This window comes from Pelophylax lessonae (assembly GCF_965119305.1).
Source record: "Pelophylax lessonae genome assembly, chromosome: 5".
Lineage (NCBI taxonomy): Eukaryota > Metazoa > Chordata > Amphibia > Anura > Ranidae > Pelophylax > Pelophylax lessonae.
Window position 1 is genome coordinate 489,238,207 of NC_138772.1, and position 20,436 is coordinate 489,258,642.

General features: G+C 44.3%; 1 protein-coding gene across 1 annotated transcript in view; it reads left to right on the forward strand.

Annotated features, from left to right (window-relative positions):
- ATP6V1C1 (ATPase H+ transporting V1 subunit C1) overlaps window positions 1-18,438 on the forward strand; it is a 59,353-nt gene extending 40,915 nt beyond the window's left edge. Inside the window, exons 7-13 of the mRNA XM_082259336.1 lie at window positions 793-891; window positions 4,942-5,010; window positions 7,527-7,619; window positions 7,698-7,791; window positions 10,187-10,284; window positions 10,807-10,933; window positions 17,791-18,438. Of these exons, the coding sequence (XP_082115462.1) occupies window positions 793-891; window positions 4,942-5,010; window positions 7,527-7,619; window positions 7,698-7,791; window positions 10,187-10,284; window positions 10,807-10,933; window positions 17,791-17,886 (676 nt within the window). The 3' untranslated portion in view covers window positions 17,887-18,438. The remainder of the gene's footprint in view (window positions 1-792; window positions 892-4,941; window positions 5,011-7,526; window positions 7,620-7,697; window positions 7,792-10,186; window positions 10,285-10,806; window positions 10,934-17,790) is intronic.
- Window positions 18,439-20,436: the final 1,998 nt, after the last annotated feature.

Below are 20,436 nucleotides of genomic sequence, written 5' to 3' on the forward strand. Positions count from 1 at the left end.
TTCCTTCTGATTGGCTGAGACACAGCAGCGGTGCCATTGGCTACTGCTGCTGTAATTTAAACTCAGCCAATCAGGAGAAGGAGGGGGCGTGGCAGGGCTGAACCGCAGCCTTGTGTCTGAATAGATACATGGAGCTGCAGCTTGGCTCGGGCGCCACCATAGCAAGCTGCTTGCTGTGGGGGCACTCAACAGGAGGGAGGGGTCAGGAGCTCCAGCTGGGACCTGGGAAGAAGAGGATCCGGGCTCCCCTGTGCAAAACCAACTGCACAGAAGAGGCAAGTAGAACATGTTTATTATTTTAATAGAAAAAAAAAAGCAAGACTTTTCAATCACTTTAATCATTTTATTTATAAAAGGGAGTTTGTAATTCCATTTATTAGTAAACTCAGCAGATATTAAGTCAACCCAAAAACAAAATTAAAAATCCAGCTGCCACCTTCATCGTGACATTTTGGGAAGAGAGAGAGCCACAATCTACAGACCGTCTCAACAATGGACATTGAGTAAAATATGCAAATCCTCATGGGCGAATATACAAACTGGTGTCCACCCAATACCAAAGTATCAGTTTTGTGTAAAGTTAACCTTTGCAATGAAACTGTCTTGGTTTCATTCTCAGGCAGAATATGTGTTACTCTGACTTTCCTATATCTGACAAACTCTAGAAGCACTCTGGTATTGTCATATTTAAGGACCTGTGCCAGAGCCAAAATTGCTAAGTCTGTGAAAAGCTCATGTTGGCGATTACAGTCCCAATAAAATATTTTCTGTACTTCATTTCTCCTTATTTAGTGGAAGTTTAATCACCAGAAGCCTGGCAGAGATTGTGAAGAAGGATGACTTTGTGCTGGATTCCGAATACCTGATCACACTTCTGGTGGTCGTACCTAAGTAAGTGCAAAAGTTTTTTTAGGTTATAGCTGACATGTAGGTGGAGGGACAGGCTGGGCAAATTTAGCTCCATAGGGCAGGGGAAGGGCGGAAAGGGGAGAAATTGGCCTTAGGCTGCTCGTATGTTGGCACACAAGGGTCTGGATGGAGAAGAGGAGAGGACCTATTTTGGCAATATCGGTATACATAAATAATGATTTGCATGCCCTTCACACTATCCCAAAATGAGAAATAAACCTTTTATTTTTGGAATTTGTGATAGGAGATATGTAGTCTGCACTATGCTTTACACTTTCTACGTGGAGGAATTTTTGGTTCATTAACTCACTGCATCATAATATGCCGGGTTATACTTTTTTCTTGCTCCCCAAGGCCTACTTTGTAGTAGGCATTATTGGCATGGTCTGCACTAATTGTGGCCAACAAGCCTGAAACAGTTGTGTGTAGATTGGAATAAATATATAATACTAGGCAGTATCTGTACTATACACCAGCGTTTCTAAATGTACAGTGGGCATAAAGGAATGATTTGCATGTCTCAACCCACTATCGTTAAAATTTTAAAGCTGAAGTTCAGCTCAAATGTTTTTTTAGCCACATAACCTACCTGTAATGAATTTTGCCCTGCAGACTGCTCCTTACTACAGAAATGTTCCAATACCCGGTCCTCTTCACAGGGTTGAACTTCTGGCGCTGCATGGATTAACTGCATCGGGTCCAACATTAAAAGGCTGTCCTCTCCTTCATTCACAACATTCCTTGTTTTGTTTTAATAGAATGCAATTTCTTCTTTGAATAGGGGAGAAGATCCTGCCATTCATCTGCCTCTTATCCAATCAGAGAATGTTTTGCATTCTTTGGAAACCGTACAAAGAGTGTTGTGAATGGAAGAGAAGACAGGAAGGGCCGTTGGGACTCAATATTAGACCCATGCAGTGTCAGAAGATGCGCACAGTGAGCAGGACCTGGTATCGATTAGTAGACGGCTTTTGGGGTCTTTTCAGCCCACCCCACCATAACCTGTCTGGTTATATAATTACATAATACTTTTAAATAAAGTCCATGACTGAAACAAAAGAAATAAAGCCATGTTACCATCCTGCAGAGGGACCGCACTGCTGAACTGTCATAGTTCATTACCTCTGAGTTGGATTTTTCTGCTTCTTTAAAGTAAACCATTCCATTCCCTGAGTATAAAAACATAGTGGTATTCTCATATTCCTCTCTGTCAGCTTTTTTTTTTTTTTTTTAAAAGTATACCTCCTTTCCTCAAAAGGTGCAGCCTAAGCACACTAAACACTGAAATGCAATATTTGTAAAAAGTCAACGCTGTGGCTTTATTTCCATCTCTAAGCACTTCCCCAGCCACTGATGTATGCTGACAGCAATGACACATGGCTGTCATAGGAAGTGCTGAGATGTCAGGTATGCGGGAAATGATTGACAGTCTGACTTCACCTTCTAAACGCTGTACAAGAGGCAAGATGGCTGTGCCTAATGCAGAATTACTGGGTCTTGGGTAACAGTTTATGTGCACTGTTTTTTGTCCCCATTACTTTCTTATTTGCTGAATCATTTATACTTAGCAGCCTCTGTCAATACTAATAAAGTAAAGGTTTGCTTTAACTGCATACTCCACTGTTTGGCCCCCAATTAAAGGTCAAGTTAGCATTTGAAAACCAATCACTATGCAGTCCAGAGTAACTAGTAGGTTACAAAATATTGTTCACCTTCTAAAACTGTAGCTTCGTTTAGAATGCCATGTCTGTAGGCATTTAGCGCCACGTCGCAGTCTTAAAAATCGGGAAAACTCCCACTGCCTGCGATCCTGTGTCTTGCCTTATATCGCCAAGGCATAATAAATTTAAAGTTGTTGTAAAGGCTTCAGGTTTTTTACCTTTGTGCATTCTATGCATGAAGGTAAAAAACCTTCTGTGTGCAGCAGCAGCCCCCAGCCCCCCAATACCTACCTCAGCTCCATCTCGATCCAGTTATGTACATGAGATGCCTTGGCTGATTGGGTCTCTCCCATTGGCTCCTACTACTGTCTATCACAGCCAGAGTGTGGTACGAGGTGCACCTGCTTGGGTGCCCCCATAGCAAGCTTCTTGCTGAAGAAGGACTTGGCAGGAGGAAGGGACCACGAGCACTGCAATACCACTGCACAGGGCAGGTAAGTATGACATCTTTGTTTTTTTTAAAAAATATGCCTTTACAATCTCTCTAAGCCATTGCTTGGCTCAATATCATACATTGAGCTCGCACACCAAGGAACGAGTGTTTATCCTTATTTGTAATAAGTGCATGCGCAGTGTGTGCTCTCCAACTGTAGCAGCAGCATCTCCAACATTAGGCAATAGGATTACTGGCAATAGCAGTTTTTCAGACCGATTGTGGAATGGCATTAAAACAAAGCTACAGTTTTAGAAGCTAAACAGTGTTTTGTAACTTACTGGAGACCTTAGATTGCACAACGATTTATTCTTTTCTCCTTCGCTATTTTTTTCTTAAAGCTGAATTCCAGAATATCATCTCCTTTGTAAAAAGTGAAGGCACACTATGAGATAAGTTCATCCAACAGTGTTATTTTACTTTTGGAAGACGGCTATCACTGTTTTTGTGATGCTTCAGGTCTAAGCATCTTCAACATTAGAGTTATTGCAGCTGTAGCTGCTATGCCGGCCCTTCCCCTCCTCCTGCCCAGTCATAGAAGCCTTTGTATTATGCAAACTCTCTCACAAAATACAAAGGCCTCTCTGAATGGGCAGCAGAGGAGAGGGGTGGTCAAAGCTGCTCTGTTTGCCTCTCTCTCCTCTTTCACAACCCTGAGTGTCAATGTATCAGTGTCAATGTATGCTCCGGCAGAGCCATAAGCCTGTCAAATATAAAATTAACACAAGTCCAGGAGATGTCATGCACCGCTTTGCACTTAAAGTGTTTGTTTGTAAAGTCTCGTGTTTTTTTTTTTTTTTTTTTTTTTTTTTTAAATACAAACATATTATACTTACCTCCTCTGTGCAGTTGAATCGTTGCTTCTAGCCCCTTCCTCCTGTCCCGTGCCCCCACAGTGTGCAGCTTGTATAGGGGCATCTGACCTGAGCTGCAGCTCCGTGTGTCCATTCAGACACGGAACTGATGTTTGGCCCTGTCCCCACTCTCTCTTGATTGGCTAACTGACTTTGATTGACAGCAGCCGAAGCCAATGGCACTGCTGCTGTGTCCCAGCCAATCAAGAGAGTAGCAGAGTCCCGGACAGCCGAAGGACTCGTGGACATCGCTGGATAGAGAGGGGGCTCAGGTAAGTATTAGAGGGTGCTGGGGCGGCTGCCACACACAGAAGACTTTTTATCTTGATGCATAGAATGCATTAAGATAAAAAAAACTTCTGACTTTACAACTCCTTTGACTCATAGTGTGCCTTCACTTTTTACAAAGTGGCTGAATTCCTGGAATTCAGCTTTAACATTTTGGCACCTGTTTAACACATTTGTGTTGCGGCAAATAGGGTGGGCTTTAATGCCCGCATGCGGCACATGTGTGTCCATAGGCGGCAGAGCTTTGAGTACTGAGAGTGCACTCTCAGCACAATGATCGAGTTGTAAAAGACAGCTCTTGGCCTGTAATAATGATCAGGAGCTGGCAGGAATGGTTCCCAATCATGTGACCACGATGACAGCCAATCACAGCAATCATGTGATCAGCCTTCCTGATCCTTCCTGCCCCCTGGACGTATAGACCCTGTTAAAGGGATGCCAGGCCCGGACAGGAAGGGATTAATGTGCACACTAATATATTTTAAATTGCTCTCATGTCAGGTAATTTCAGAGTTATTACTAAATCAATAGGCCCATAGCGGAAAGGTAAACATTGCTCCATTGGGGTCCATTAGGGGTATACAGGTGCCAGAGCCCAACTGATTATCATGATCAAAGGCCAGCTGTATCATCATCATCATCATCAGAACCTGGCTGACAGCTCACATCACTACCCCTATACAAGCCAAAGATGTGTTGTGATGGTCCTGTAATGTGTATGAATTGTGTTTTGCAGACTTAGTTACACTGACTGGGTTAAGCAGTATGAAACTCTAGCTGAGATGGTCGTCCCTCGTTCCAGCAGGTGAGTGAAATACATGTTCATTAATAAAGCCCCTTTCACGCTAATGTACACTGCTCAAAATAATTAAAGGAACACTTTGAAAACACATCAGATCTCAATGGGGAAAAATTTCATGCTGGATATCTATACTTATTTGAACTGGCTAATGTGTTAGGAATGAAAGGATGCCACACCGATTGATTGAAATTAAAATAATCAACCTACAGAGGACAAATGATGCAGCAGGCTAGTCCATTTTGCTGAAACTCAAAATGGTACTCAGTAGTATTGTATGGCCTTCATGTGCTTGTATGCATGCCTGACAACGTCAGAGCATGCTCCTAATGAGACGACAGATGGTGTCCTGGGGTATTTCCTCCCAGATCTGGGCCAGGGCATTACTGAGATCCTGAACAGACTGAGTAGCAACCTAGCAGCGTCAGATTGACCGAAACATAATGTCCCAGAGGTGTTCTATTGGCTTTAGGTCAGGTGAGCGTGGGGGCCATTCCACGGTATCAATTCCTTTGTCCTCCAGGAACTGGCTGCATACTCTCGCCACATGGGTCCCACATTATCATGCACCAGGAGGAACCCAGGACCCACTGCACCAGTGTAGGGTCTGACAATGAGTCCAAGGATTTCATCCCCATTCCTAATGGTAGTCAGGGTGCCATTGTCTAGCCTGAAGAGGTCTGTGCTTCCCTCCATGGATATGCCTCCCCAGACCATCACTGACCCGCCACCAAATCGGTCATGCTGAACGATGTTACAGGCAGCATTATGTTCGCCACGTCTTCTCCAGACCCTTTCACTTCTGTCACATGTGCTCGGGGGGGAACCTGCTCTCATCTGTTAAAAGCACAGGGCACCATTGGTGGAGCTGCCAATTCTGGTGTTCAATGACAAATGTCAATCAAGCTCCACGGTGCCAGGCATTGAGCACATGGCCCACTAGAGGATGTGAGGCCACCCTCCCGGAGTCTGTCTCTGTTTGTTTGGTCAGAGACATTCACACCAGTGGCCTGCTAGAAGTCATTTTGTAGGGCTGTGGCAGTGCTCATCCTGTTCCTCCTTGAACAAAGGAGCAGATACCGTTTCTGCTGATATTATAAAGACCTTCTATGGCCCTGTCCAGCTCTCCTAGAGCAACTGCCTGTTTCCTGTAATCTCCTCCATGCTCTTGAGACTGTGATGGGAGACACCGCAAACGTTATGGCAATGGCACGTATTGATGTGCCATCCTGGAGGAGTTGGACTGCCTGTGCAGTGGCTGCATGCAGGGTGCACGGTTTAGGAGATATTCAGTTTATCTACAGTTAACCCTTATTATAGGCTTACCTGTGGGTTAAAAAAAAAATCACCAAGCAGGGTATACAACCGCTTTAACTGAATCTTTCGTTATATTGGCATCATGTATTCTTTTGCACAACAGCACTTACACTGGTAAAGAGAGAGATGACAGTCTAAGCCAATCAGATCTTTTCTGTTTTGCACACTGCTGTCAGTCAGCAGTCTGAACATGCTTACTAGAAGGGAGAGCAAATGGATTCCCTAATCAGTTCTGCTTCTCATTCATACTCCAGTCACAGGCTGGGGGCAGGTTGGCGATTAATTGCTTAGGCACACTGTGAGGTCACTGGCCAGGCTGTGCTGTCTGGCAGGGGTGCCAGTGTTGCAAAGCTGTCTGAACACAGTTACAATCATTCACATTTATGTGGTTCAGTTGTGAATTTAGCTGATTCCAGAGAATTCAGCTGTGAAGCAGGGCGGTCACAGATGACAGATTTCTGTGGGATTTTTCCAATTCTAAACCAATCTGCTCTCTCCTATACGTAGAGAACACAAAGGTTCAGTTTTTTTTCTGTTCATAGCTGTTCTATTCTGGTGATCTGGGAACTCTTTTTGTTGCCTGTCTATATGGCAGTAAAGGAGTTTCCAGACACATCACTTCTGTAGGATTTGTGTTGTTTCTCTAGCGAGCAGGAAGCAGACTCTCCCCTCAAACAAGCTACATTAATTTGTGCCTTTTTTTATTTGCTTGGAGTTCAGCTTTAGGTTCGGTTCACACTAGATGCGGTGCGAGTTCACAGCAAATCTGCACCGCATCAAAATCACAACCCGTACATGCGAATCGATTGCAGAGTGTATGTGAAGTTAAAGACACCCCAAAATCGGTTTGCAAAACGCAATGCGATCCGATTCTGGTGCAGACAAAAAAAGGGTCCTGCACCCGTTTGGTGCGAATGGAGTGTGATTTGAGTTATACAAACCCATGGCTCAAATCGCATCCCCGAGGGCCCGCATGTAATTCGCACAGGAATGCACTGCGATTCCTATTCAAATTATATACGGTGTCCCGCATCGCAGCAGTGTGAACCCAGCCTTATGGCAAATAGAAATTTCTGATTTTAGCGCAGTTACTGAGTTTGCTGTAATAACTATTACCAGTTTATTTGTTGCCATATCTCTGATCTGCAGAGTAATTCTCCTTTTGTAAACATTGTCCTTACTATTTGTACCTTTTATTGTCACAGTGTTTTATCAGAAGACCAGGACAGCTACCTGTGTAATGTCACTCTGTTCAGGAAAGCAGTGGACGACTTCCGACACAAAGCCAGGGAGAATAAGTAAGATGCTGGGGAGTGATTAAAGCCAAGGGAGTCCAATTTTAAATGGCTAGTATCTAACATTTCTCTTTGTCTCAGGTTTGTCGTCCGTGATTTCCAATACAATGAAGAAGAGATGAAGGCTGACAAGGAGGAAATGAATAGACTATCTACTGATAAGAAGAAGCAGTTTGTAAGAATAATATGTGTTCTGTATTTTATGGATGTGGGCTTGTATTGGGAGCAGGGCAGACATCAGAAATTTTGGGGCCCCTTACACAGCTTTAGTCCGCCCACTATCCCCATATATTCAGCAAAGAGGCATCCCCATGTGTCCAGCAAAGAGGCATCCCCATGTGTCCAGCAAAGAGGCATCCCCATGTGTCCAGCAAAGAGGCATCCCCATGTGTCCAGCAAAGAGGCATCCCCATGTGTCCAGCAAAGAGGCATCCCCATGTGTCCAGCAAAGAGGCATCCCCATGTGTCCAGCAAAGAGGCATCCCCATGCGTCCAGCAAAGAGGCATCCCCATGCGTCCAGCAAAGAGGCATCCCCATGCGTCCAGCAAAGAGGCATCCCCATGCGTCCAGCAAAGAGGCATCCCCATGCGTCCAGCAAAGAGGCATCCCCATGCGTCCAGCAAAGAGGCATCCCCATGCGTCCAGCAAAGAGGCATCCCCATGCGTCCAGCAAAGAGGCATCCCCATGTATCCATTCATTCAGTCACTCTCCATCACAAGTCCCTTCACATCCCCTCTTCCTTGCACCCCAGTCCCTTTACAGCCTCCCGGACTTTAGAAAAAAACAAAAAAACCCATACACTATTATACACATGTTCCTGGCCCTCCTTAAACCGGCTATGCCATTCTAAAACACTTGATTTCTTCATGGAGCGTTCACCATAAACTTGTTGTAAAAGAACTAAAGTTTCACTTCCACTTTTGTTGAGCCAATTTTCATGCAAAATTGGATGTTAGTCCACTGCTCCAGAATCCGGTCATTTTCTGCTGACATCGCAATGCACAAGTGTTATTTTCTCTACTACTCCGTAAACACTGAGTCAACTGGTCTGTGACCCAAGCGACTGAAATTTAGAACATGTCAGAACACGCTCGAGTGCGAATGGCTGTGTGACTCCCCACCATAGTGCCACGCCATGGGCTTTTAAGGAATTAAATTGAATTAAATCGACCCTGTATATTGAGCTGCACATGTCGGCACATTGCCTGTGTGTCTGGATTACCGAACTCCTGCAAATGCATGGGAGTGATGTCATCCCTTCTTGGCCAATCATTACAGTCAATGACTGACACCCAGAAGAAGGCAGGGAGAAGATGCTGTCAGGGGACCTCGCAGGCATCTGACCATTGAAGCAGAGGTAAGTATTGCAGACATTAGTTCCACTTTCAGTAAGATACAAACAAAATTTGAGCCTAAAAAAAGTTTTAGGCTGGCTTCAACCCTTGCATTGCAATAACGTGCGTTATTGTGCCATATATGTGTTAGTTTCATTTTGAATGGCACCCCAGCACACTAAAGCAACACACCTGCCTGTTTTCAGTATGAAAATTTGTCCCAACAGTCGCAATAGCTGGACATCTTGGTCTACATGTAAATGTTGAGAAAAATATAACTACACAAATAAACCACACCAGTTTACAATGACCTTAAGTATTTTGAAGGTAAGTGAGTGAACAAAGACAAGGTTATACAACTATAACCACAACCTTAGAATAATTTACAAATAAGCAATGCTGTCATTAAACAGACTTCATATCGAGATTCACTAAAGGTGAATGGGCCCAGATTCCCCCACATTTATCACCTGACTTGTAACAAGACCACCAAACAGAGTTGCTACAAGAATGTGAAAACTTCAGGGAGCTAAGCTACCTCTGAGACTCCTAGATGGCCCTGCTTAAATTGAAGTTGCCTGCAGGGCTTTGAGATATATATATATATATATATATATATATATATATATATATATATATATATATATTTTTAAAAGATCTTTAACAAAATTGAGACAAGTGCAAATAATAAAGATAAATGGAGATTGTCCTCAAACTGTAATTTTTTTGTGTTTTTTTTTTTTTTGCTAGCTTAGTTAGGGCCCTTCTTTCATCGTTCACCTTATTTTTAGCTTTATTCAAATTCTTAGAATCCTTAATACAGAACCACGTATAGAAGACTAAGGTTGTGACACTTCTAGGAAGCACTGATTTTTTTTTTTTTTTTTTTACATCTGCATGTCTAATTTTTTTTTGGTTGGTAGCGGCATGTCCTAAATTAGAACTGTATTAACACCCATTGGGGTTGATTTACTAAAACTTGAGTGGAAAATCTGGTGCAGCTGTGCATAGTGGCCAATCAGCTTCTAACTTCAGCTTGTTCAAATAAGTTTTGCCAAAAAAAAAAAAAAACTGAAAGCTGATTGGTTTCTTTGCAGAGCTGCACCAGATTTTGCACTCTCCAGTTTGAGTAAGTCAACCCACTGTGTGTTTTGTGTAGCCCTAATTCTCACGCTTTAATGCCAGCTATAGTTATTGTGCGTATAAATAACCTTTTAATTTTTTTTTCCCCTAGGGTCCTCTGGTACGATGGCTCAAAGTGAATTTTAGTGAAGCTTTTATTGCATGGATTCATGTGAAGGCTCTCCGGGTCTTTGTGGAGTCTGTGTTAAGGTAATAAGACAGTGTCCCTGGTATTCCTTGCTGCTGCTGTAGTGGGTTAGGTTTGTTTAATGCAGAAAGCTTTCTTTAAGTTGGAGATCCATTAGTGGGGACAAACGACTTCTGGGCAATTATTCACAGACTTTCATAATGTTCGTCCCTAAAAACAGATATTTTCAGATGAGTAGATGCTGGAAAGCTCAGGTGATCAACATCTAATCTCATGGAAATTCCATTGATTTATTCCCTCCCTACCCGGAATATGTTGTACCATTCCCTGTCACAGAATTTCCTTTCTCTTGTTTGGTTCCCTATAGACTTAATAAAGGACAGCTGTCCCCAGCAGGTAGGTGGAGCATGACACCAAAACAGACACTGCAGATACAGCTTTCCTACTAAGAGAAAAGGTTGTTTTAAAGGCTAACTGCACTTTTTATACCATATTAAATGTCACACACATATTTTGGGTATAACATGGTTATGTTAATGTGAACAGCTATAAGCCCTGGAACATAACAATTCCTCTGCTTCTAGATATGGATTACCTGTGAACTTCCAAGCCATGCTCCTCCAGCCCAATAAGAAGACTATGAAGAAGCTGAGGGAAGTTTTGTATGACTTGTACAAGCACCTAGACAGCAGTGCGGCATCCATCATTGACGTAAGTAAAACCATTTTTTGCTACTTGGGGCTTTCCCAACTGCCTTTCTGAATGTCACATACTGGATCTCTGGGTTACTGATAGGAATGAGCGATTGGGATCTATTAGCAAAGTTACCATTTTTAAAAAATGTATTGGGGAAAGGTGAAACTAAGGGGGTTTTTACCAGAACATGGGACTTTAACCCCATCCTACCCACCACGGCACCCCTTAAAATAGTTTGGAACTCCTGTGGGGTGGGAAGGATTTACAACCATGTGACCACTGTCACAGTGGTCACTTGAACAAAAACTGGTCCTGTAAGCTACTGATCTGTAGCCCTGACCAATAGTTTCCTGTGACAGCTCGGTCTTTGTGCGGAGAGTGTGCAATGAGCATGCCCTCAGTACATAAACATAATGACCCCCCAGAATTGCATGTGTGGGCATTAAAGCCCCCCTTTTTTGCTGCCGTACATACTGCATGTTTTGGGCACTCATTAAGGTGTTAAATAATTCCTGAGGGTTACAGGACCTGCATTTAACTATCCTGGACCTGTTCTTTTTCCAAATACTGCCCCTTTATTAGCCTTCTTGTTTTTTTCCTTTTTTTTTTTTTGACAGAAAAATGCAGACAGCAATTAGTATTATTTCTCTTTGGTTCTTTGATGGACACAGCTCCTGATCTTCTATACTACCCCCCTTCAGGAGGAGGACACTAGGCAGAAAAAGAACTTGACTATGGGCAGTCCCAGGGGGTATACTCCCCCTCTCTGCTATAAGGTGCTCAGTTTTTTCTGCCTAGTCACGAATAAGGACCTACTTCCTTACTGGGATCTCTGGTCCTGGCAATTTTTTTCTTTTTGATAGATTCTTTTTTTTCTCCTGTTTTTTTTTTTCCTTTGAGATCTACAATCAACTGCCGGACTGGGTGCCGGGCTGGATAATCTAGATCAAGTGGTCACCGCAGTCTGGCCAGCTAGTGCTCGCAGACCTCAGCTCCACTCTAGGTCGGCCTTGACATAGCCCCACCGGATGGGGGATGGCCTGCGAGTTAAACCTCTCCCGAGGTCGCATACAACCGGGTCTATGCCTGCGTCGCAGCGTTCCTCCTAGCCGACAGCCCCCCCATTTAGATGTCGAGGAGGTTCTGTCTGGAGAGGTGCACGTCTGGTTCTTGGTATGATGAGTAGCTACCCTCTCATCCCCCCTCTCACCCCCCCTCTCCCCTCTCACCCCTCCACCTATACTGGGGTTGTATGGTGGTTTGGCTACCTCCTGGGACTGGAGCAGTGTGCTGTACTGGTGATGGGGGCGGGGGTGCGCTGCAGGCGACCGGGCGATCAGCTGTGGTGGGGGCTGTACCTGGTGGGGGGCTCCTTCCATGGCCACCCTTCTTGCTCTTTGCATTTTTTTCTGTATAGGCTGGTGGCCATGTTTGTGTAGCCGCAGCGGACATTTTGCATTAGTCCGGCATTGAATTGAATGGCGGCCTTACTGTGTAGCCTTTCGAGCATCCATTTTAGCTGTGGGAGCCCCTCCTTATCCCCTGGTGCTGACTCCTGGGCCTCTTTTCTTCCTGGACGCCGCACGTGGAGTGCTTTGATCCAGGTGCTGCCGGTGACTGCCTGGTGGGGTGGTGAGTCTGGTGGGGTCCGCTTCCTCTCTCTGCTGCAGGATCAGGGGGTGCTCTGTGGCTGGCGAATGGGTGGTGTTACCAGCGTGGTGGGGGTGTCCCTTAGCAGTGTTTTATTTTTGCACTTTTGTGGGGTACCCTTATTCCCCATGGAGTCCTTGGAGCACATTTCCCCACCTGACCCCCTCTCAGAGCCTGCGGGGCCCTCCTGGTCCCAACCATCCATTGATGCACTAGCGGCGGTCCTGGAGTCCTTTGTGTCCCAGTTGAAGGTGGCTTTTGGGTGGCGGGGTAGTAAAAAAAAAAGATTTAATCTGTCTCCTCAGATTCTGAATCTGATCTGGCCGCTGTGGATGCGGCCCGCCCTGAGGGGTCTACGGCCACGCACCCCAAGTTCTTAGATAGTGAGGGTGATTCCTCCACTCCTGTAGCCGCGCACGAAAAGGCGCTGGTGGACGTACTGATTGTGTCTGTGCGAGAGACTTTAAAAATGGAGGACGCAGCTGAAGCTGCGGCAGAGGCAAACCGGTTTCCTTTGGTACTCCCAAACTGTCTAGAGTGGCAAAGGTGTTTCCGTTTCCTTCCTACTTTGGCAGATTTGTCGCAAAAGAATGGGAATGTCCAAAACGCCATTTTGTGGTTCCTAAGCGTTCCACACATTTGAAAAGTCCCTCCTTAGAAAGTGGACTGTTCCACCGGTGATGGATCCCCCGGTTTCCAGGTTGAATAAGGTGACTAAGATTCCGGCAGAAGAATCGCTGGCTTTTAAGGAACCGGCTGACAGAAAGGCGGAGGCTGTGACCCGCAGTATGTTCACTGTTGCCGGCTCAGCACTCAGATCGGTCTTCACCATTGCCCTGGTGTCACAAACTCTGACCGAGTGGGCTAAGCTTTTACTCCAAGACCTGGAAGGTGAGCAGCTGCCCCCTGCCTTTGCGGAGCTGGTGGACCAGTTGATCCAGGGGCTGCAGTATCTGTGATGCCTCTTTGGATGCGGCTCCCCTGAATTCTAGACTGCTTGTTTCGGCAGTGGTCCTTAAGCGTGTTTTGTGTCTCAAATGCGGTCCAGACCTCTAAAAAAAAAAAAGCCTTAACTGATCTTCCTTTTCAAGATCGCCTGTTTGGAGCTACCCTGGATGACATCATTAATAGTCTCACAGGGGGAAGAGCACCTTTCTTCCACAGGCTAGTAAGGGTAAGGAACCTCGTCCTAGAGGTGGTCCATCCTTCTTGGCTCACAGGAAGTTTTTTTCGTCCTTCAGGGTCGGCTGACAAGGGTTCAAAGCCTTTCAAGGCCTCTTCGGGAGGATTCAAGCGAACGTGTTCTGGCAAGTCCAAAGAGGGTTTCTCCAGACCCGCAGACAAGGCTCTTTCTGAGTGAAGGTGCGCCCTCAACCCCTGCCTGGGGTGGGGGGACTTCTTCGCTGGTTTCCAGACCCATGGACCTCCTTGGTGCAAGATAAGTGGGTCCACTAAGTGATACGGTCCAGCTATAAGATCGAGTTTTGTTCTTACCCTCTGGAGAGGTTCTTTCCTTCCTATATGCGTCTATCCCTAGACCGATTGCAAGCCCTCTTCGGGGCGGTGCAAGACCTGTTACTTCAAGGGATAATTGTTCTGGTTTTCAGGGGTTTTATTCAAACCTGTTCACGGTCCCGAAGAAAGAAGGCAAAGTGCGTCCAATTCTGAATCTCAAGGCCCTGAATTGCTTTGTTCGGGTACAGAAGTTCACAATGGATTCTGTTTGCACGGTGGTGGCATCCTTGCATCAGGGGGATCTCCTTGCCTCTATGGACATCAAGGACGCTTACTTACACATTCCAATATGTGTCTGTCACCAACGATTCCTCCGCTTTGCCGTGGAAGAGAAGCATTTTCAGTTTGTGACGTTACCTTTGGTCTCACCTCTGCTCCTACCTCTGCTCCTTGGGTCTTCACAAAGATGTTTGCTCCAATGCTGGCGTTGTTACGTCAATGAGGAATCGCAGTGCTGGGCTACCTGATCGACCTTCTCTTGTGCGCATAGTCTCCTACTGCTCTGATGGACAACGTGGACATCACTATATTGACGCTGAGGAAGTTCAGCTTGCTTCTGAATTTTCAGAAGTCTTCTCTGGTTCCTTCCACAAAACTTGACTATCTGGGTCTGACTCTGGACTTGGCTTTAGCCAGTGTGTTTCTTCCTCTGGACAAACTCCAGAAGTTTCATGCTTCTTCATCTCTTGCTGTCCAGCAGGTGGTCGTCCCTCCGGACTTGCATGAGGGTGCTGGGCCTGATGGTTTCTACCTTCGAGGCAGTCCCGTTTGCACAGTTCCATGAAACATCCCTGCAAAAAAAGATCTTGGCCAAATGGGACAAGTGTCCAAAGTCTCTGGACATTCAAATCCGGCCAAGCCGAAAAACAAAAGGGTCTCTGATCTGGTGGCTTCGCTTTCCAGCTCTTCGCCAGGGCAAATCGTTTCTCCCCCTGTATTGGACAGTGGTCCCCACGGATGCTGGGTGGGAAGGTGTCCTAGGTCGGAACTCCGCTCAGGGAGTTTGGACACTGGAAGAGTCCAGACTCCTGATCAATGTCCTTGAACTCTGAGCGATCAGGCTGTGCCTGAATCACTGGACGGATTGCCTCCAGGGGTTTCCAGTGCGAATCTAATCAGACAATGCCACGGCCATGGCTTATGTCAATCACAAGGGTGGTAAAAGGAGTGCATTGGTAGCTCTGGAGGTAGCCAGCATTCTTCGGTGGGCAGAACATTTTTTTTTTGGCTCTCCCCACCGTACACATTCCAGGGTTGGAAAATTGGCAGGCGGATTATCTCAGTCAGCAGGCGTTGGACCAAGGAGAGTGGTCCCTTCATCCAGAGGTGTTTCATTAGCTGTGTCTCTGGTGGGGCACCCCCGAGGTGGATCTGTTGACATCTTGGCTCAACAGGAAAGGGCAGAGGTTTGTGGCACCTTCTGCTATGGGGGGTCGTAAAGTGGTTAAAGGCCAATTTAGGCAGGCCATACATTATGAATACTGGGGCCGGTATTGTCTGATATACGCCTTCCCTCCTCTCAACCTTCTCCCGAGACTCTTGCCCAGGATAGAGGCAGAAGGAATTATGGTCATTCTAGTGACCCCCCGGAATGACCTCGCTGGTGCCACTGCAGGCTTATTCAATTAAGGGTCAGATTCCACCTTTCCCTGTTAAGGCGCATTCTACTCGGGCGCTTAGTGTTTCCTGGGCTTTTCGCCATCAGGCATCTGTGCTTCAGGTTTGCAAGGCGACTACCTGGTCGTCTGTTCACACCTTTACCAAATTTTATAAGGTGAATGTGCTGGCATCTGTGGATGACTCTCTTGGCCGCAAAATTCTGCAGCAAAAATTTTTGTAAGCTGCTCTTTAGGGTACTTTTTGGCCTTCTTTGAGGGTGTCTACTGTTTGGTTTCAGGTAGACATCATCTTGTTGTTCTGACGAGTCCTATGTTGCCTGGTTGGCTATGTTTAGCCTTGGAGACTTGTTTTTTTTCTGCTGTTCCCACCCATCATTTTATGGCACTGCTTTGGGATGTCCCTACTGATATACATCAGGAACTGCGTCCATCAATGAACGATAGAGAAAACTGGATTTTTGACTTACCATAAAATCCTTTTCTCTTAAGTTCATTGACAGGACGCAGTACCCACCCCTCTATTTTGAGTTGGGTTGATATTACTTCTCTCGCACTGCTTTGATACAAAAATGACATCCTATGCAGGAAGAGAGAGAGGGTGTACCCTCTGGGACTGCCCATAGGCGTAGCCAGAACTTTTTTCTGTCTAGTGTCCTACTCCTGTAGGGGGCAGTATAACCCTACTGATATGCATCAGGAACTGCGTCCGTCAATGAACTTAAGAGAAAAGGATTTTAGGATAAGTAAAAAATCCAGTTTTTTTTACTTTCTGCTCTAAAACATCCAATAAAAAAGTTAAAAAAAATTAAATTTCTTCATCAATTTATGCCAATATGTATTCTGCTACATATTTTTGGTGAAACAAATCACAGTAAAAGTATTGATTGGTTTGCGCCAAACTTATACCATCTACAAACTATGGGATATTTTTTTTTTTTTTTTTTTTTTATTGGTAATGGCGGCGATCAGCGACTCATAGCAGGTCTGCGATATTGCAGTGGAGAAATCAGACACCTAACTGACACTTTTGACACTTTTTTTTTTTTTTTTTTAGACCAGTGACACTAATACAGTGATCAGTGCAAAAAATCTACATTGTCACTTTACTAATGACACTGGCTGGGAAGAGGTTAACGGGCAATCAAAGGGTAAAATGTGTTGCCGGGGAGTGCTTACTAAATGTGGGGGGAGATGCTTTTACAATTTGAAGACAGGGATCAGAGTTTCTGCTTCACAGGAACACAGGATTAATGTCTTCTGTACTCACAGAATGACAGTCTGCCTTGTGTACATAGGCAGACTGCCATTCTGTCAGAGTAACGAACAATCCGTGGGTCCCGCCAGACCCACTGATCAGCTCCCGCTATATAAAATCACAGCAGAAACGAGCCGCAGGCGACCTTCACTTGTGCCCAAAACCTGGAAGTGCAGAATCATGTATATTTCTGTAGCAGTAAATCTGCTATGGGGCGGCCGTGAAGTGGTTAAAGGCCAATTTAGGCAGGGCATACATTATGAAATTTTCTTTCCTTTAGCCACGGTTTGAGGGAAAGAAAATGACTTGATTTCCCCATCAAGTCATTGTTAAGGTGGGAATCCCTTCCGCAGTGCTATTGTGGTTTGCCGATGGGGAGCTTTCTCCACAGGCAGAATAAGATGATCAGTGCTGATGGCTTATAGCCGCCAGCAGTGATCAAGCAAAATAAAACAGGCTGGATCTATTAAGTATAATCAGCCAGTCCATAGACATTGACATTTGAACCGCCCATGGCCAGCTTAAGGGTTATGTAGCATGTTAAGGCTTCAAGTGGTGCGGTGTGGTGGGGGGGCTACACCAAAAAGTTCCATACTGAAATCTGCCAGCTCGGAGAACTACGCTGGGATGATTATAGTCACATCTTTATTAGTCTGGCATCCATTGTGACAGCTACAGCAATCTTTAGGCCTCATCAGTTATGCCAAATAATCTGAGGCAATGGGGAGATAGCAAAGGTCATAAGATGGATCATTTTCTAACATTTATCATACGTCTTTATGTCTGCGAACTTGCTTTAGCGGATTCTAATAACATATCTTCTCTCATTCTAGGCTCCCATGGATATCCCTGGATTAAACCTGAGCCAGCAAGAATACTACCCCTATGTCTACTACAAGATTGACTGCAATCTGCTGGAATTTAAGTAGAACAAACTGTGTGATTGTGTTATCGGAGCAGAAATGAGTTTGAAGTACAGTGATACACTTCCTCCTTAACCCTGTGCTTGCTTCTCATGTCTCTAACCAAGGTGACCCCCCTCCTCTCTCCTTTAGTCAACCTGACCCCTTTTTTTCTTTTTAAAATCAAATGTTCCGTAGATATTGTTGCTTTTAATCAATGAGATATTTAAATGTCCACCGAGCAAATAAGAGTCTATTTATAAAGAGATTTATTTAAACCTGAAGTTGCTGAGATGCCACAAGACACAAAGGGTTCTATAAAATATCATTCCTCATTCGTATGGTGGTCAGCCTTCATCCTTCTCACTGCTCGTACGTAGATCCTGTTTACAAGGGACTATGGTGTAATTGTTTATACCATTCCATTCACTGCATTTAGTTCATATCATGGTGTTTAAATGTGGAGTCGTGATGTAAAGTGTATGTAATATTTAATATATGTGCTTTCTGTATATTTGTTAAAGATCTCTAGAGCACTGTCATCACAAACAGGAATAATAAACAGACCTGTGAAAAAAAGACTTGGGTTTTATTCTTTCATTGAACAGCTTCGGCTCCGTTTCCACTACCGTGGCTACAAAGTCGTGCTACTTCTAGCGCAACTTTGTAGTGAAAGTTGTTTACATGTGTCAAGTCGCACAGCAAGTCGCAATAGTGGAAACGAAGCCTTAGGGATTTTTCTACCTGTTGATTTTTTTTTCTTTTTTTTCTGTGCGATGAAGCTCCAGACAAAATGGTAAATACACATTCGGCTCCATTCACAAAACTAACATACTGGGATATATTTTATGAAAAAAGAAACCGTTCTTTTCAGTTGAGTCCAATGAGATTTGAAATTTACAGACACATGGCTAAAATAAAGATTCCTATCTTTGTGTGTAAAGCTTAAAGTGCATAAGCTTAAGCCCAGACTATGAGAAACTTTCACTACATGCTATATAACAACATATACTCAAAAAGCCACTAAAGCAATTAATTTTGTGTAGAGTGAAATGTACCTGGTTGATCCTGTCTTCAGCTGTTCCTCCCATCTTCTGTATGTCCCAACTGCAGGCTGATGTTGTGGAGACCAGCTTCTGTCCTCTACTGAGCATGCTCATATTTCAGTTCCTTTCTAGGCTGTTCATTTCCTCCTTTTACTTCTCTGTGCAGTCCACACGAGTATAGAGTCATACATGTGAGGCGTATACACAGTGGTAAATGACACTCCCCTCACTCCTTTCTTCTCTATGTCCTCCTATTTCTAAACACTTTGTGGGCGGGATATAGTATAATGATTTATTACATTCGCACAGAAACTCAAAAAAGCTTAGTTTAAATATAAATCAGTATTAAATATATATATATAATGTAATTGCTAATATTTGTAAAGTGAAAAACGGAGCCTTGGATGCAGATGCCGCCTGAACAAAATGAAAGCCAGTGCCAGTCATCTCTTACTCTGCCCACACCATACTAATGCACAAAATATATACCTTTTAATGTTCAAAAAAGATTTATGGGGAGCTGTAGAACTGTTATTAGATATTTAGAATTTCTTCTGAAAATTATATATAGAATTATTTTTAGTCATGTGACCGGCACAGCACCAATTAAGGCTGGCCAGACACAGACTCACTGTAGAGAGCATACATCAGTAGATGTACCGATCAGTAGAGTAATAAAAGCTCCTCCTAAAGATCTTTCCCTGCAGATACCAAAGAACAAGTAGAGATCATGTGACCACATAACAGAGCTGAAACAATAAGGTATTTAGAGGATTTAAAAAAAAGATCAGATACAGTATCCTGTTATATAGGATTTGTGTAAATGAATTATGGAAATACACACCTCTGTTTAGTATTACTTTAAAGAAGAATTCCACCTTTTCCACCCAAATTGCAAAAATGTGCATTTGTAAATGTTTGCGTTTTTAGTTTGCAAAGCATTCCAGCTTCATTCAGTGCATTGTGGGTGCAATGTTCTGGCTCCTGCAGACTCTTGCTCCAGCTCAGATCTGTACCAAAGTAAGGACCTTCAACTACAGGGCTGGAGGAAGTATCAGTGGACTGCAAGTGCGGTCACATCAACTGCACTACAAGTCCCTCTTAATGGAGGCACATGGAACATGTACATTCTTCTTTCACAGCTCAATAAATAAGTGATGCACCTGTGTGTGCGGAGCCATGCACTGCTGCGCCAAATTCAGTTTTGACAGTAGTCATTGGGGGAGAAGAACCCCCAGATTTTGTAAAAGTAGGGGGCGAATGAGTTGAGGGTGGGGAGCTGTGGACTCCATGTTGCATCCTAAATAAGGGTGTAACCTAAAACATGGTTGGAAAGGTGGAGCTAGCTTTAAAAGAATTGATCCTATTATATGTTTACTGTTATACATATTGCTAGGTCTGTATGCAGGATCAACTAATGTACAAAGTTGAAAAACAGCAATTTCAGATTTGCAACAGTATATCTGTTCTACACTGTGAACCACTTGCTACATTGATCCTGCATACTGTGAAAGGTGAGCATGGAAATCTC